Below are 17711 nucleotides of genomic sequence, written 5' to 3'. Positions count from 1 at the left end.
CATTCAGTGATTTTAGTGTCATTCCGTTTTCGTTCCATGCTCTATCTACTGGTTCACCTAATCGCGATATGTCTTTACTATTTTATCGTAGTCATTTCGGACTTCTGATCGGGGAAAGGAATTTTCTGGATAGTTCGTGGTTCTCCGTCGATCATTTCCTCATTAATCACTGTTTTCCGCATTCATACTTTCTTCAAAATTCTATGACTTGTTTGAAAAGCTCATGGACATAGAGCTTGATTAAACGTTTTTTCGTTCAAATGTAATCCCAGATCGTTGTTGATGTCGTTCAGTTCGGTTCATGTGTTTTTTTTTTTTTTCATCGGAACAATGGAATATCCCTCTCTTTTTTTTTTACAGAGTATTTAACTATTTCGGGTCGACAACATGGTGTTATGTGCAACCAATAACTCACGTGCCCATTCCTCTTTTCTCCCCTACGACCATGACGACTACGACGATGGTGATGTCTGTCGATACGAGGTGCCTACGAGTATGCCGCGCGGTGTTGTAGTATCCGCAACGCAACCGATTTCTCTCAGGTTTGTTCCGACGATGATGAAAAATTGTGTTTCGCTGCTAAGGTTTGGTCACATGCGCCATGTGATGATACGATGATTTCACTTCTACAAGGACGTTAATCTGTTTGCGTTCTCTGAAATAGGCGCTTACACGCGTACGATTTTCCTCTGCGATGTCACGTGGGTATGAACCTTGCGATCATTTAAATAGGCGAGTAAGAAGGCGCCATCTTCATCTTCGAGTTATCGCTGCTTGCTCAACACTTTTACGTCTAGAAATGCGTATTCATATGGATATGTTGCTGTAAGTCTCATCAACATAGCCATAGTCAGGATTACAATCAGCGTCAACTAAAAGCATTATAATTACAGTGTCGAAAAAATCATGAAATATCATTTGAACTTGGTTTTCCCGAGTAGATGGGAAACTTTGTTTTTGCAGAAAAGCGCAAACTTTGGTATGTCACAGTGATTAAGGGAGTTTGTTTAAGGTCTCCCTATTCTACGGACGATGACTTGGCCGACTCGCCTCCGATGGAGCGACTTTACTCTCCGCTCTCTTCGTCGGCGGAGTCAATAAGCTCCATCAAATCGAGGTTGGTACTATTTATAATTGTTCTATGATCTTATTCTTTCGTTTTTATTGGGATACTCTAACGAGTAATTGCTCGTATAGTTCGTCGTCGCGGTCTTCGGCCGAACGCGAGATTGAGCGACAGCAGCGTCGGCAGTTGCTCGATGCCAGCCTGCTCAAGATGCGCGCCTCTAACAACTTGCCTCTGCGGAAGCATCTGCTCGTGTACAACACCGTCAAACAGCTCCAGGTACTGTTTAAGTGCGCCTGATTGTTTGCTGGACGTGCAGTTTTGCACCCTTCTTTCATCTTGCTCGTCGTGACCCTATGTCTTATCTTTTATAGCGCGATCTGGATCTGCTCGACGACGAGGAGCTCTACTGCAACTTGATGGGCGAAGGCTGCGGCGAACGCATGGATGTGGACGAGCGCCGTTGGCCGTCATTCGTCGGCGGTTCACCGTCAGTGGCAATGACGACATCTACATTGCCATTGACGTCTTCTGACGGTGTCGTGTCGGCGGCGACGGCTGCGGTCACTTCTGCGACAGCGACGGTTGCACCTCCGCAGCTAGAGGAGCGCCGCGTAGCTGAGGAGGCCACTTCTCTTATTTCTGATGATCTCGACATGGACGTGTGTCAGCAGATGCCCCAGCAACAACAGCAGGCGGTGCCGACCTGGTCGTGGACGACAACGGACAACAGCACTTCGGCGCATAGTGCGCCTAAATGCGAAGACGCCACAGCCAGCTCGGACTTCCACTTGTTCGAATCTATCCAGGTGGGTGGCTTGACCTTTCTGCTTTTGTTTGGTTGGGCATAAGTGATCTGGGCTCTCTCCCCCCTCGCGCCTCGTTCTTTTGTCGCGAACCGAGCCTATTTGCTCGCTAGCGCTTTGTCTGCCGGCATCACGCGACTCGCGTATGTCATTCTGCGGCCCTGCTGCCTCACTGTGCTTCGCTTTATGCGTCCTCTTGTTTCTCATCTTCCTCTTGTGCTCTCACCATGCGCAGAGACAACGACTGTGGCAAATGGGCTATCGCAGCATCATGTGACGGGCGCTGTCGTTCTGCGAAAATTGCATTCTGTCAGGAGCGGAGATAATTGTTGTTGGGTTGTGCGGGTGACTGTAGTTAACGTAAAGCGATCAAATCGTGATGCGAAGCAGAAAAAAAGGGATACATGATCATTTCTTCAAACGCTTGAAACAAATGTCCATCATGCTAAAGGCTTTAGGGAACCTAAAATGTTCGGGACAGCGTTTATAATTAATCGGTTCTGCAAAGAAAGGGTTTTCGAGGTGCTAATTCAAGTTGAAGTGAAGGACAAAGGAAATTTTGGTTAATTGTGTTTTCTGCGCGATTTGTATTTAGGGTTTTATGGATATGTGGCATCGTTTTTTGATGAATTAATCAAATTTCTAGCATTCTTTGGAGCTGGTCGCGAAGTGCATGAAACTCGTAGCAGTTTCTAGAATGTATATTTAGAGTCATGCAAGCTAAGCTTTTCTTTAAAGAGGAATTTTGAGGTCCTAGAAACAGAAAAAAGAAAGGCTATGGCGGGCTGCACTCTTGTTTTCGTTTCGCAATGCAAGAAGGGTTTTTTTTTTAATGAATAGGCTAACCTTGCACGTGTTATTTGTTGTTTTTTTCCTCCCTTTCATTCAAGGTCTGCGTGCGTTCTTCAAGTATCAAACGCGAATGCGCTCTAGAATTAGTTTATGAGTCATTGTTTATCTAGACACATATTTGGTTTTACTTCAAAGAGTTTTTACATTAACGTAAATGAGAACACGTTGATCATGGATACCAGCGATTCGTACAACAGTTGTCAGTAGCACCGTAGTCGTAGATGTGTCATCGGCGTATTTATTATTGCGAAAACGCATAGTTTTTGTTATGGAGTACTGTACCGGCGTCCGTATCTTTTTTGTGGAAGATAGTCAAGTGTGAAGCGAAAACTCGAAAACATTTTCTTTTGTCCTTTTGAGCACGGGGATCATTTGTTTGCGGGCTGGTGTGTCCAACTGGTGAAGGGATGTTGGTTTTCTTTATGAGAACTGAATATTTCCTGTTTCCTTTGGGTAGACGTGCTCGTAGCATGGCATAAAAGTGTTCTTTGAATTGGATGAGAATAGAATTAGATAAGTTCCTTTTGACATGACGATTGATTATGCTGAGATGTATGCGGCGCTTTTCAAGTGAAACTTACTTTGGACAATCATCCCAACATTGATTCATTCATTTGCATTGATTTTGGTTCACCTTGTAGTTAATATTATTACTGTTTATTCTTTCAGGATGCCCTGGGCGAGTCGTTTGCAGGCTGGAGTTGGGCGACGAATGAGGCGAACAACAGTTACAGCTCAGATGTTTGGTGGTCTGGCGGCTCGGGCGCGTCGGCGCCGTTTGGCGCAACATCGCGCCTCGATTCGCTATGGGGAGTTGGAGCCGACCCGTTCGGCGCCGCGAACCTGAGCCGCTTCGAGCTGCAGCACCTGTTTCCATCTCAGGTGCTCCTCCAAGCGTAGTCGCCGTCATTCACACGCAATGCTCTCGCTCACACCACGCGGAGTGTGTGTGAATGCTCTCCATCAACAACAACAGCTATCTGCAACCCACGTATGTCTATATTCTACCTTCTCATTCATGTGCATAGTGTAGTTCTAGTTCGATCTCTGGCGCTTAGCCGAGTTTCCCACACACAACCTGCCTGGTTCCGGCTTGGCGCCGGCAATCTATTCGTAACTGGTCCCTCATACCATCCTCATTTCTGATCGTTTTTCATCATCATCGGTGTTTCTTTCTGCGTTCATTTTGTTCTCGTGTATAGTAAGTGTGATTTACGGCTCATTGAGCGTTAACAGTCATTAGAGTAGTGGACTAGTGTTTGTCAGTTTGCCAAAAGTTGCGATACATCTCCATTTGTGATTGTACCAATTGTGATGGTCGGGAGGGTCAGCGGCGGTGTCCCCGCGGCGATCCCCACTGCCTTTTTCTGTCCTTCTGCCTAGCTAAGGATCGCCTCGTGTAGTTGTATACTTATCGCTGCTGACCCGCCTCCTGCGGTCTGAAACCTCATTTTCAAGCGTGTATTAGCTCTCCGGTCGAGGTCACCACCAGCGTAAATTCAGTAGCGTAGTTTTTTCTGTGGTGACGTTGGTTGTTGGTGAGCGATGTCTGTTCTTAGCATCTAGTTTAACTTAGTGTGTCTAGGGTAGTCTCTTGTTGACTTGACACAGTGTGTGTGTATAACGAGTGCAAAAATAAGGTAGAGCTGCGCCACATCTCAAAAATGAGTCCAAAATTATGTCAAGTCGAAATTATCTCCGAACGTGATCATCTCTTTTTTTTCAATGCGGGGTAATCGCAACAATTAAATTGCTCTCTCAATCTGGTAGTCAATTTACTTTGCTTCCTTCATTTCTGATATTGTTCCGCTCGTTATCGTTGTATCGATGGTTAGAAATGTGTATGTGTGTGAGTGCATTTTTCCTCACTTAGTGAGTGCTTCCCTCTACTCTCCTTAAAGCCGGTCACCCCCGTTGCAATGTGGCTGTGGCGCTACTGTAGCGTCTCGTTTTAGCACACACGCACGGTGGGCCCTTAAATGTGTGCGTACCGGGTTACTTGTTACATCCCCAGGGATTTGAACCATCTCCATCCTCCTCCTTGTCCTCTCATCTTTAGCGGGTTATTATTCGTCCATCACAACCATTTTCCTGTCATTACGCACCTCCTTCCATCTCGTTTGTGTTATATGTATGTATGTGTTATGTTTTCATGCTATTTATTTTAATTTCAGATTTTGTATTTTTTTTTCAAATAAGATTTCTATCCTAAAGTTTCTTGTCTCTCAATTCTGATGTGCATTTTTAAGCTCTCAGTCTGAACGGTGTAGCTTTACGTCAATCATTTTCCATTAATCAACCGGTTTTTGTCTCCTCATCATCCATATGCCATTCGAGATGTGAACCGTGTTCGCGTTTTGTTATACTCTTTCAGTCACTCCTCGCCCGCTGCAGGTGTTGGGGGCGGAGCTGTCCCACCCCACCCGGACGCGGCCCCCGTGCTCCCGAATACTGTAGTCTTGTCATGTCACCCTCACAAGAGTGCCCTGGCTCACTAGTGTATCTCCGTAGCCAAACTCAATGAGCCGGGTGCGCTCCGCGGCTGGTGACGTCGGACAGGAGGTCTCCTGTTTTGCATTGATTTCTACACTGAATTAACGAATATCAGCGCTCGTCCGACGTCACCATCCACCCACGCATCGCCTTTCCACTTACTTGTCAATCACAGGTGCAGCATTGTAGAGTTCTATATGATCGATTGATTGTATTTTAGTGCTTAGTCGTCAGTGTGATTTGTACATATACACTCTCTGAGCAACATTCTCCAAATTCCTAGGGGCGCATCTCATACATTTTTCTCTGTGGTGTGTGTTTTGTGCGTATAGAGCATTTGCGTAAGTGACAGACCATTAATTGACAGATTTCACAGACACCAATTCGTTTCGTATTTGTGTTTTTATTTCCACGAGACTCCTTAGGGCCTTCTTCAGCGTGTACAAAGGGTTCTCTTTTTTTTGTTTGTGATTCATTTATGTATGTGTTGTATTATAGCCTATCCACACCCCAGTCATCATCTTCTTAAACATCACCCTCTCTCTCATTTGAATTCCATACATCTTATTATTTGACGTTAAGTCGATAGTTTTGGCTAATATATCGTTATAAATATTTTATTTCAATTAAAACTCTTGAAGAATAAAACTGTTCAGTTAAGATGATTGTGAACAAGATACAATTCCCGATTTCTGCGTTACCGTGACAACAAACAAGCATCGCTGTGTGTAATTACAGTAATAATTTGTTGCTCATTTCCTATCATTAACTACTACTCAATACATCATAAATACTACGTACAACAAACCATTAGTGACCATTATTTATTGCGACTAGTCACATTGAAACTGGAAGCGATAATGTCGTTCGTCATTCGTAATAATCGTAAAGTGGGTTCGAAAACAACTGTAACAAACGGGAGGCAGGAATTAGCTGCAATAATATGCACGATAGCAGGAGTTTACAAAATAATGGTGCTGTTATGTCAGTTGCTGGATGGAATTATATTTATTCACGACGGAGATCTCCGTTTTGTAAGAAACGTGGGAAGAAAATGTGCTGGGTACGGTGGGCATGTCTTTTCTGAAGTCAACCAATGGTGAAACTTTAGCTGAAAGGTCCTGGAATGAAAACTGTGCGGCTAACTAATCATAAGGTTATAGTGCAAAGAGACATTAGATGATGTAGATAGATGCCAACACGTCTGTACGGGTACGGCAGTCTTGATTTTCTATCTAGGACCCTGTGCTTAAGACACATCCTGCTTTTCAGGGGACTTCAATCAGTCCTATTGAGACCCATATAAAGTTATATGATTACTAAACCCCATAGACTTTAGCGTCCTGCGTCTCTCAACGGTAATCGATCCCTCATGTTTACCACTGAAGGTTATCGTGTTGAAAATGGCATTAATAGCAGCGGAGTAATGGTTACCTCAAAGCAGCTGAATACGCATGAGTTGTAGCCGGGTCACGTAGGAACTCGTACAGGTTGCGCAAGAACTCGTCCGGCTTCTTGAGTACGGTATCGAGGGGATATTTTGAGAGTAGTGACGATTTCAAATGGTTTTCACTTGATTCTTTCTTCTCTATTTACTCTTTATTTACTCTTTATTTATTCTTTATTCAATTAAGTTCTTCATTCTCGTATAAATTGACTTTTTGTGTCTTACCTAGGCACAAGTCGTCAAGAAATAATCTGATCTGTGATTTTTGACCCTTGATTGGAAAAAAAGTCAGGGGTGGACGAGTTCGCTTGCAATCATGTGGTGAAAACAACCCCACGTAACTGGATTTGTGTACAGTAATGGTTGTGTTTGGAGTTACTCGAGTATTTTTCACTACGTTCTCCCATTTAGTTTCAATTGGAAAAGTTTTACAAACGTTTCTACAAATTATTATCAAGAAAGAATAGACGAAGAGTTTTCTTCCGTTGAAATTTTCTGGATTCGCTCCAGAATTTTGCTACGCGTTATTCCTAGAGAGTATGGGACTCTGGATTACTATCTTTTCGATGGTGATTAGTGGTTTTCTCAGAATAGCGATGAGATAATCGGATTTGCCTGCTGCTGCTACTACTTCTACTTATATTCCAGTAATCCAGTAATCCTGTGTGTAATCCTGGGATTCGATATGTATGTGCAGCTTCCCACGCATCGTTTCCGATTAAATGCGGTGCTTTCCTCTTATGTACCAGGGTGTTAATGGAATGATTCGACTTAGAAGACTCCCGTCACCTCCGCTGTTTTCCCGTCCAGGGTTCAGATGATCCCGTGATCAGGTTTTAGAAAAATCAAATTTTTTCGATTTTAGAAAGATTTTAGAAAAACGAAGTTAAATTTTAGTGCCATATAATTTTAGTGTCATGAGATCAGATAAAAAAGTTATTCATAGAGAGTATGGGACCCTCGGACTCCGCGTTGAATAAGGAAGGAATGAGAAAACTCGTCCACCTTGAAAACTTGAATGCTGACAGACTCCCACCACAGTACCACAACCGAAAAATCTTACCGCGGATCAGATAGCAGATTTCATCGCTGCAGCACACTAATATCCTAGGATTGAGCTCATCCTGTGAACCTCTTCGCATTCCGGACCGATTCCAGGATGCAACAAAAGTGTTCCATGTGCGAATCACGTGACCGCAATTCGCTTGTTATTTTGGGGTTGGATATTGGATATCCTTGCAGCATTAGTATTCTAAAATTGAGCTCGTTCTTCGGTCCTCTACTAGAATTTTTGCAGGCCAGCTCAAGGATGCACGTACGTATATTGCACGTGCGAGTCACGTGAACACAACTCACCTATTATTACTTGAATTGTTCAAAAAGGTTTTTACTTGTCGAGCGCTACACTAGAAGGATCAATTTCACATGCGCACGTCATTAATGATGTTCTCTGAATGCATTTAACGCGGCGATGTTGACGATGTTGATGATTCTCGTTTTACCGTCACGGACGGCCTCGTCGGTTACGGTATAATTAACTCCGCGTCGTGTCGTGGAGAAGAAAAGAAGAGGTCGATAACGAGAGGATATTCGAGAGGATCTCATCCATGCATCCAAATTACGAAAATCCACTATGGAACTTTGGAAAAATACAACTTCAGCAAAGTTTTAGAAGGAAATCTCGTTAGTACGCGGAGAAAATGTTTTACTTGTGGGGAAATCATATTTTCAAATCACATCATCAGAATTTGAAATTTCTCGCCCGTGACAGCGAATTTTCTCGGAGGAATTTTCTTCTTTTTTTTTTCTTCTCCGCCGATTCCCATCACAATCTTCTGCGAAAACGTTGCTGACATGAGGAGACAGATGCCGAAAATATTCCGAATCGTCGAATCACATTAGCGTGACGTTGCCGCTGCTGACGTTGATGCCCACATATTCCTTTATAGATAGTCGTTTATTCATTCGTATGACGAATGGTTTCTGGAATATTTGAAGCATTCGGGTAGCGGGAATCAATATTAGTATTCCACGAAAATGCATATTTTCATAGTTGGTAGGAATCATCACAGTAATTGGGTGGATATCTTCAGCTGACTGAGATTTCTGGATTTCAGTCCGTCGAAAGATTATCTACAGGATGAGGATACTGTAGAGAGAGTACGCAAAGAGAACAATTCACAAATGTTTCCAATTGAGTTCAGGAGGATCTCGAAATTTTTCAGCTCTCTGAAGACTTTCAGATTCTTTCTTTCTCTGTGGAATGTTCATGGTAGGTCAAATGTTCTGATCTCTCTTCTACACCCATGTTTTTTAAGGTTCTCATCAAGAACCACTTGCTAAGAACTGTTTCTATTGAAAAAAGTGTGTTTGGCATCTTTTTTTTCTGGAAAGGCACACTGGAAAATTGTTTTCCTTGTGGTCCAGGGATCCTATTATTCTTCTAGGGTTCCAGAAAGTGATCAGTACGTAGTGAATAGACTTTGCGCTGGTCTCCCTGTGCAACCAATCAATACATGTTCGGGAGAGGGGGAGGCCAGTCAGTGGAGAAAAATTAGAATAAAATTTGTTCCTAAAAGATCCCCAGTTATGGTGATTTGGTCGCACTTCAACATCATTATCTTTAATATAATAAAATTTTCTTTTTTTCTTCTCGAATTTAAAATTATCTAGGTGAGGATGAAATGGATGGATTCTTCGTTGATTATGAAATGTTCGAACCCAGTAATCGATCCGAGAAATCAGAAATTTATCTAATTTTGATTGAAATTGTGGATAATTTAGGATTACTGAGGTGGATACGGTAACGACAGATCAGCGATGATCTCCTCCATGATCATCCACTCGCCTTATAGGAAATCCACGGAACGCTTCCTGTTCCGTGTCGTTCTCTGCGCCGTGTGTGGTTGTTCTTTGCGCTCGTTTTCTGCACTTTTTCGGTGAAGGTTCGTTTTTATACGTTTCTCAAACATCGTCGCGAATAACAACGCACGAGTTGTTTGCACACGTTCTCATTGAATGCAATGTTTGCAGGAAATGTTTTTTTCTATGTTTGTTTATTTTCCTTGTTCTCGGTTCTCAGCAAACTATAATTTATCATAATTATAACTTTTCACACCATCGTTTCGTTCAACTAACGTCATCCACATGCAATTTAGCATTCAAATTACAAGTTTTGAACAACTAACAGCAGTTTTCTTGAAAAATGCTAATTCAGCTCCATCATTCTTCCCGAAAAACCTTTTTCTCCAGTCTTTTGTGTGTTGCGAAGAAGAGGAGTTTCCAGAAAATGAGCATAAATGTATTCTGGACGAAGAATTTTATTTTTGGAGAACCGGAAACAGAAGTTTAGAAGGAGGCGGCTGTGAATTGCGGTGAAATTCGAGGCTTATAATTTTTTTCTGGAACGGTCTCATCGATCTTTAGCGATTACGCGTAGATCCACTTGATCTATGCAGGTAAAAATTGGAGCATTTACTTCATAAAATATCTGAAAAAAATAAATGTAAAAGAATGAATATAAAAAAGAAATGAATAGGAAAAAAAAAACAAATATGAGAAGAGGAAAGTTGCCTAAACTTTCAGGCAGTGTTTAGCTGAAGCCTTAGAACTCCTTTATTTAATTTTTTTTTACCACAAAAACGCTGGATATGGTAACCTATGGACGAAAAACTCGGAATTTTCACTATGCATTGAAGTTGGAAATAGAAAATTATATTTCTGAGGAAATTTCTCTTCCTAATTGAACTACCTATTTATCAAATTCCACTTTGGATCGTACTTCCAGCCGGCGGAATTCCAGAGTTGAGTAGCTTACGCAGTTTTTCGCGGAAATCTGATCAAATTCGTCCACAGAAAAAAAGACTCAACGACTTTAAATGAAATGGTCATACGTGGGACGCTTTAAAAGTGGGAGATGACCGCCAGCTGTATCGCAACGAAGCTCTCCGCTTTCCGCGCGTGTGTGGAACGCGGAAAGCGCACACGATCCGGGAAGAAAAAACGAGACATTGAATGAAAAGTTAGTGTGTTCGTGTCCGCATGTCTACGTGCGTCCACAAATTTTTGGCCACAGTGACGGATGGATCTCCGAGGTGTACGGTACGTAAAATGAGTCTCAGGGACCGACGGGTACTGGTGGTGCGTATGGTGAATTTTTTCTCTAGCAAATTGGTGTCAAATAATGAATCCGGGTCCCGAGCGGATTTCAACAAGTCTTGATCCAATCTAAATATGTAGAATTAATTTAATAACATGAAGAAACTACAGAGGTTTTAAAATATTTCGATTGATTGTTACATCCTCTGCAATCGCGTTCCTTGTTAAAGATTTAGGATGTTTTTTTTGCGTTACATGATTCCTTTAGTATGTTTTGGATGTATTATTTTTTTTAGAATCTCTTATTTTGTATATTTTGGTTACTAAATCAAATATTTGTTCGGATATGTACATTCGAAATCGTGTCAACACCCAAGTAATTCATAAAGATCATATAAAAAAAAGACAAAATTCTGTTTATTACATTGGACTTTATTTATTTTTGTATGTTTTATTATTTTGTAGCGTTGTTTTTTATTATTTTATTTTGTATTTTGTATATTTTATTTTTTTCATTTTTGAATTATTTTTGGAGCAATCAATAACAACAATATATAGTGTTAACGATTCTTTTTAGGATAAAATGTTATTGTTAAATTAATTATTGATTAATTTTTACATTGTCATCATTATTATTATGATTAATAACGGTAATTTTGTTTTTTTTTCATCCATTCATTGACATAAATCGGGGGATTTTTAATAGGACAATCACCACCGATACATTATCCTGTTTCTTTTCAGGACCACTTTTAACGATCCATTATTGAGAGTGGTTAGTTTTGTTTTGCCTTCGATGTGTAGTGTTGTGTGTATTAGAGTATATGTGTAATATGAGAATGTCTCGTTTGAGTGAAATCCTACCCCGAGAATGGATCGGTGGTGCAGTCAACCCGGAGACTTCTAAGAGAACCCCGTATATGATGGATCTCTGATTAATTGTGGTTGTGCAGCGTTAATGGTCTTCTCTGGATATTTGTGTGAAGGGATTAATGGGATGGATGGATGGATGGATGGATGGATAGGATGGAATGGGTGGGTGGGATGGCCGTTGCGAATAGAAATCTGACTCCCATGAACATCGGTTCGTCGGTTTACTGGATTTATGCGAAAAATCCATTGGAACAAAAAAGAAAACATGCGTGACATGCGTTCAATTATCCACCCCCGGATCCCGTTTTTTTTCTTAATGGAAGATTTTCGTTTGGTAAGGATGATGTACGTAGATTTTCCTCGTTATTCTTACTTATTTTTATAGAGGAAACATAGAGCTAAGTAAGTATTACCTTAGTGCTAGAGAAAAGTTGTAAAGTTATGATTTCATTATTTTTCATTAATTAATTTATTACTTTATCACTCATTTTCGTTTTGAAAGTTTTAATTTATAAGAGAATCTCCTCTCCAAAAAAAATAAAAGAAAGAAAAAGAACTCTGCAGGGAATTTTTCTGTTCTCTTAGCTTACTTGAATATGAACTTTGTGTCACTGTTCTTAATTTTGTGACAATTTTCTGGATATTTGATTTTAAATCTGGAGAAAATGTTTCTCTCTAACTGATTCATAAATACACACATAGTGTTCATAGTTACCATCGGAAATACTTTAATTCTTTCATTTATTTTAGACCGTGCCACCACTCCTTGCTTACAATCAAAATTAGATATTTTCTGATTTCTCGGATCAAATAATGGAATAATGAACATTCCATGAACCACGAAGAACCCATCCACTTCATCCTCACCAACTGCTCATTCACCAATGATTATTAGCGAACTTATTGTGTAACAGTTTGGTTAGTTTCGGCGAAAATTTTTAGAGGATTGCAAAGTTCTTGTAAACATGACTTTCCGTCGTTATTCCCATGTTATTTTTATCGGCACGGTGATGATTTCTCGGCGGCGCGCACAATGGGCTGAGCATAAGAAATGAAAACGTCGACGCAACGCGAATACGCGTTTTCGTCGTCTCGTTGGATTGATTGTAGGGAGCTCGAGAAGACAAAAAAAGAACGAGTGGCGCCTCAGAGTTTAGACGAGTTTTTCTCACGGAGAAAGTTCGTTACATAAAAATGTCAGCTGACGAGGAGGACATCTGTCACTTTTTCTCGCCTCTCAGTCATTCGGTTCGGCCTCGCTTTATGCGTTGAGGTCGTAGGAAAGATTCTGTAAGAAAATACAAAGAAAAAAAGAAACTAAGATTAAGCGTTAACCGTTGCTTCGGTGCTTTTTATCACAACAAACCATCGCTTTCAAGATGTTGCAATTTTGTGAGAAAAATCACGGGACGCAATGTCAGGTCCTGCTACGAAAATTGATTAGAAGAGGAAGGAATCTTTTTGCATCTGGATTTGAGAATCTAACTGGGACATCGTCGAAATGTCGTGAAATATGCATTATTTTATTGTCCCACCTATTTAAACTGAATTATTAATTAATTTAAATTATCGTTCGATTCTTTTTTTGTGATTTGATATCTGTACGAGTGTTATCTGCTACAAATAGTGAAATTCTACTTGGAGTGAGAAATTTCACTCACATTTTCCTTCGCTCAATGGATGGTACTGCTGTGCCAATTTTACCACTGATATGTAATCGCCGGGACATTTGTTGACGCGAACAACCGCGACGCTTCCGCAGCAACACAAATACGGTACATAAGTACTTCCTCTGCTTCAACACGCATTTCCGAAAATGGTTCTAGGACAAAAGGACGGAAAGATCCTCAAGCGGAGGAAAAGACTGAGGCGGAGCGGTTGCGTTGCGGTCGTCAGGATGAACGTGAGTCTCATATGGCTCTAAATAATGCCATAAGATTTTAGGGCGCAAAATGTATCCACGATGACGTTTCCAAAATTTAAACAAAGCAATTATTTTCTTCAACGGTTTCTTCCATCGAACAATATTTTTTTTTGTGAAACACATCGACTGAAACCGATTCTACCAACTACCAGTTTCGTGCGATTTCCAAGGAGACAAATACGGGCTATTTTAAGCGGGCCAAATACAGGAAAGATGTGATTTAATGTGGAGAAAGGAGTGTATTTTTAGCGAGAATGTACTGACAATAAATAACCACCATAATTTTTTTTTCTGTCTGCTCGTTTGCCTCATACTGCAATTATACCAAAAAGGGTTTCCGTTGCCGATTTTTCCATTTGCAACCTTTTATCGATCTTTTTTCACGTTGCGGCAAGATCGTAAACTCGATTTTATTGGGTAAAGAGATTTATTGGGTAGCAATTTTGAGTAATCCCCGGGGAAATCGCGGTTTTTCTAGTCTGTCATGAAGGAATTAGGTACGTAACTAACGTTTGACGTCAACGAACTGAAATGAAGCTGAATATTCACGGGCATGTAAGCGATGATGCGATTTTTTTCGCATTCCTGAAGGAAGCAGACGTAAAAGCGAACGATTTGAAAAATTCAGAGGTTTTTATTGGAAAATAGCACGAAATTCCATGCGTACGAAGGATAAATTAAATTAAAAGTTGAAATGTTGTTTATTTTATTGTTGTTTACTAAAAACTAGTGAGGCAAAGACCTCTATAGCAGAGGATTTTCTTCAACTTGTTTTATTGATTCATAAATAACTCGCTCGTAAAAGAAACCAATGACAAGTTTGTCAAGAAATAACATCGTTTCACATTTTTCGTTCCTCTTATCCCTGACCTCTTGAAAAATTCCCAAAGTTTCGATTTTCAACGAAGTGTCCTCGACTTTTTCCTTTGAAGTCCGTGAAGGACAAGGACTTCAAGTAGATTTTCTCTTACCCATCTACCTGAAATGATGTCACGAATACTCTGACTACTTGTTTTTTTTCCCTCAACTTTTTTATTTTTTCGTTTTTACCTTTTCGTGAAGGATGTAGTTTATAGGAAAGAATGAAAATTTGTGAATTTTTGTCGAGTCATAGTATAGTATCCGGAATAACAGCCTCTGCGGCATATAATCGTAACCCGAAGCTTTTGGACAGGTGCTCTTGATATTTTCTAATAGGAGCTTTGTTTATGAGAGAAGAAAAAAACATCTGCTTTCATACGAAACCTCAATAAGTCTTGTTTTGTACGGTTTTTCTCCGACTATTTATAAACGAAGTGAATATTTCTTTAAAACTCAGAATTGGTCATCCATGCATTCATGTTATCCAGAAAAATTGAAAGACACTGGGACAACGAAATGCCAACGGCGGATGGGAAGGGAAGATGAATTATGAAGCGAAAATTCGAACGTGTTGGTATCCGGAAAAATTCAGAGTTTGGAGATGCGAAGCCGCAAAGACTAGTTATCCAGAGTATAAACGCGAAATTTCCACAGAAAAAAACAGACATGTTTCTGATTACAAAATTATTATCAATATTTTACAAAATTGAACATTTTAATGGTTAGTATTTACTTATAGTAAATTTTTATTTGTTTATTTATGATGTTTCGAGTTACTACAAAGCACTTGCAACAATTTGCGTACGTTTCCCATCCAACTTGTATTCCACCAGTGTCTGACGCGCTCTAATCAAACGCATATCGCGGTTGTGCGAGTGAACATAAGTACAGGGATTCTTAATTCGTCTATACCTAAGAGATATGCAAACATACTTCTCCTATGGGCATATTTTCACTCAGTTCGCCAAAAGGTAGATGAAATGACGTCACGTTTGTTCAGAACCCGTGGAGCTGTAGAAAAATCCAGAGATTTATGGTGGCTCATCCATAGATCAAAAAGTGAGTCAACACAGTGATATATGTCAAAGTATTTGGTGCGCCTTGTTTAATTCCTGCTTTCATTTTTCTTTTTTTTTGGTCCGAAAACTGTCAGCAGTAAGATTGACTTCATAAGAGGCTTTCGTTGACATATGATAGGTCTCTTATGTTATTTTTAGTAACTGCTCCTAGATTGGGCGGTTAAGTGCACATAATGATAACTTAGAGAGGTAATAAATTTTTATCGACGGTCTCGAGAAGTCAAAGTTCTGTTTTATGGTAGACAAAGAAATCAAAGTGCTATATCGTTGTTTCTTTTTTCGTCTCTGTGAAAGATCGGGAAAAGAATTCGGAAAACCCTATGATTAATGAAATTTTTACAAAGATCATCGTTTTTTATCTCATGGCGTAGCACTTTGATTTTTTACTACCGTAAGATAGAACTTTGACTTTAAAAGACCTTCGATAAAAGTTTATTATTATTTATTGTGTTGTCATTATGTGCATCTAGACCCAGTTTATTTAATAATAATAATAATAACAAATAATAATAATAGCATATTAATAACATAATAAATAATAATAAATTTTTATCAAGGGTCTTTTGAAGTTAAAGTTTTGTCTTACCGTAGCAAAAAATCAAAGTGCTAGGCCGTTGCTTCTTTTTTCGTCTCTGGAAAAGAAAACGAGAAATCCTATGATTAGTGGAATTTTTACAAAAATCATCGTCTTTTGTCGTCACGATAAGTCAAAGGCGTTCCAGGAGCTCCTTCTGTAATCAGAAAACCATTTCGGGAGCACCGGAGAAACAAATAACATGCGAGCTGAGCAACCGTCACCCTGCTTTCTCTGCACTGTCCGAAATTTCTCTTCCTCATTCCTCGTCCCAAATTTCAGATTAATAGCAGCAATTGCTGTAAATACACTATCTTTCCACCATTCTTCATTACCCAAAAACTATTTTCCTTCCGGTATTTAATCATCGGACAGAACGAAAACACTTCAACGTTGAGAATAACGTTGACTCGATGCCGGATAGCACAAATGTCATTAGTGATGGACGTTGTTTTCGAAAAACATGCACACAGATGACGTACGTGTACGTATGATGGTGTGTATTTATGTGTGAGTGAGTATGAGTGAGTGAGTGTGAGTGTGTGTGGGAGTTGAAGGAGGCACGGACACGGTAACGGCGCTCCACTTCTGCTTCTGCTGCCGCTGTTGTGCTCTTTTCAAAACAAATTCTTCGTTCACGTGAAACACATCATTTTTTTCCTGTGGTGTAAACGAATAACAAAATCTCTATCACTCCAGTATTCCATTGAAAACGAAAGAGGAGAGGGAGGAGAAGGAGGAATAGGAGGTTTTCTTTCATCGGCGCGCACACACCACACTCACACACACGCGCGCGCACACATGCATAGCTAACGGAAAACAAGTTCTGCTCTCCCCCACTAAGAGGTGTCCGCTTGAAAAACACCAGTGTGGTGTGGACATGGACAGAGAGACAGAATCGAGCGATGGAGCCTGCTGGCCGTCCGAGGCGAATCGAGGTCATTCTATGCTGGTTTCCTGTTGTCGTGCACCAACTAACGCGTCGGCGTCGACGGACGACGGGGACCAGCCCAGCCCGGCGCCACCACTACGATTCTGTTTCCTGAGTGTTCTGGTCACATACAATACGATGCAAGGATGAACAACACTTCTCAAATCATTTGGACAGTCTCAAGGAAGACAAGCTTAGCCCACCATTTTATTGACTTCGGAGGGTTCAAAGGCATGGTTGGCTTCAGCGCGGACTTAAACCATCGACCACGTAGTCACATTCCATCCACTTACCTTACCTACTAAATTACACCTTTCCGATCCTTCCGAATAATGATTTTTTAACCAAGAATTTCAGAAGTCTATCCTGGATGAACCGTTAATGACAATGACAATTTTACGACACGAACGAAAAGCTTCTTCTTATCGCATCTTGCTAGATCATAGAACTAGCTTCCGGCATCCGCCCCTACGATCCTCTGAGGAAGTTTCTGTCCTCGTCGCCCAAAACAATCCATCTTTCCTACAACATCCAACAGCATGAAGAATGAAAAATGATAGACATGTTGGGATTTCAAGCCTGCAGACAAATAAGTCACCAAAAAGCGTTTTAATCCTAAGCAAAGCAGTCACTTCCTGAGAAAAAAAGTTTCTGAAGAGTGAAGTGCACGACGTGCACGATGAATCCATTCTTCCAGGGATACGCGC

At 40.6% G+C, this 17711-nt stretch overlaps 1 protein-coding gene across 2 annotated transcripts; it reads left to right on the top strand.

Moving 5' to 3' along the window:
* Positions 1-387: 387 nt before the first annotated feature.
* RB195_015930 (uncharacterized protein) lies at positions 388-5248 on the top strand (the record flags this gene model as incomplete). 2 transcript variants are annotated; one of them, XM_064206873.1, is made up of 7 exons in its annotated part: positions 388-542; positions 1013-1117; positions 1198-1345; positions 1441-1875; positions 3394-3551; positions 3607-3715; positions 5099-5248. In XM_064206873.1, the coding sequence occupies 7 exons, from the start codon at positions 388-390 to the stop codon at positions 5246-5248; spliced, it is 1260 nt and encodes a 419-aa protein (XP_064062754.1). The 2 variants fall into 2 exon arrangements, with proteins under 2 accessions (XP_064062754.1, XP_013292614.2); XM_013437160.2 differs by lacking the exon at positions 5099-5248 and having other exon boundaries at positions 3394-3624.
* Positions 5249-17711: the final 12463 nt, after the last annotated feature.

This window comes from Necator americanus, chromosome V (genome assembly GCF_031761385.1).
Source record: "Necator americanus strain Aroian chromosome V, whole genome shotgun sequence".
Classification (NCBI taxonomy): Eukaryota; Metazoa; Nematoda; class Chromadorea; order Rhabditida; family Ancylostomatidae; genus Necator; species Necator americanus.
The sequence above is the reverse complement of the archived record's forward strand: the minus strand, read 5'-3'. Positions and strand labels throughout refer to the sequence as shown.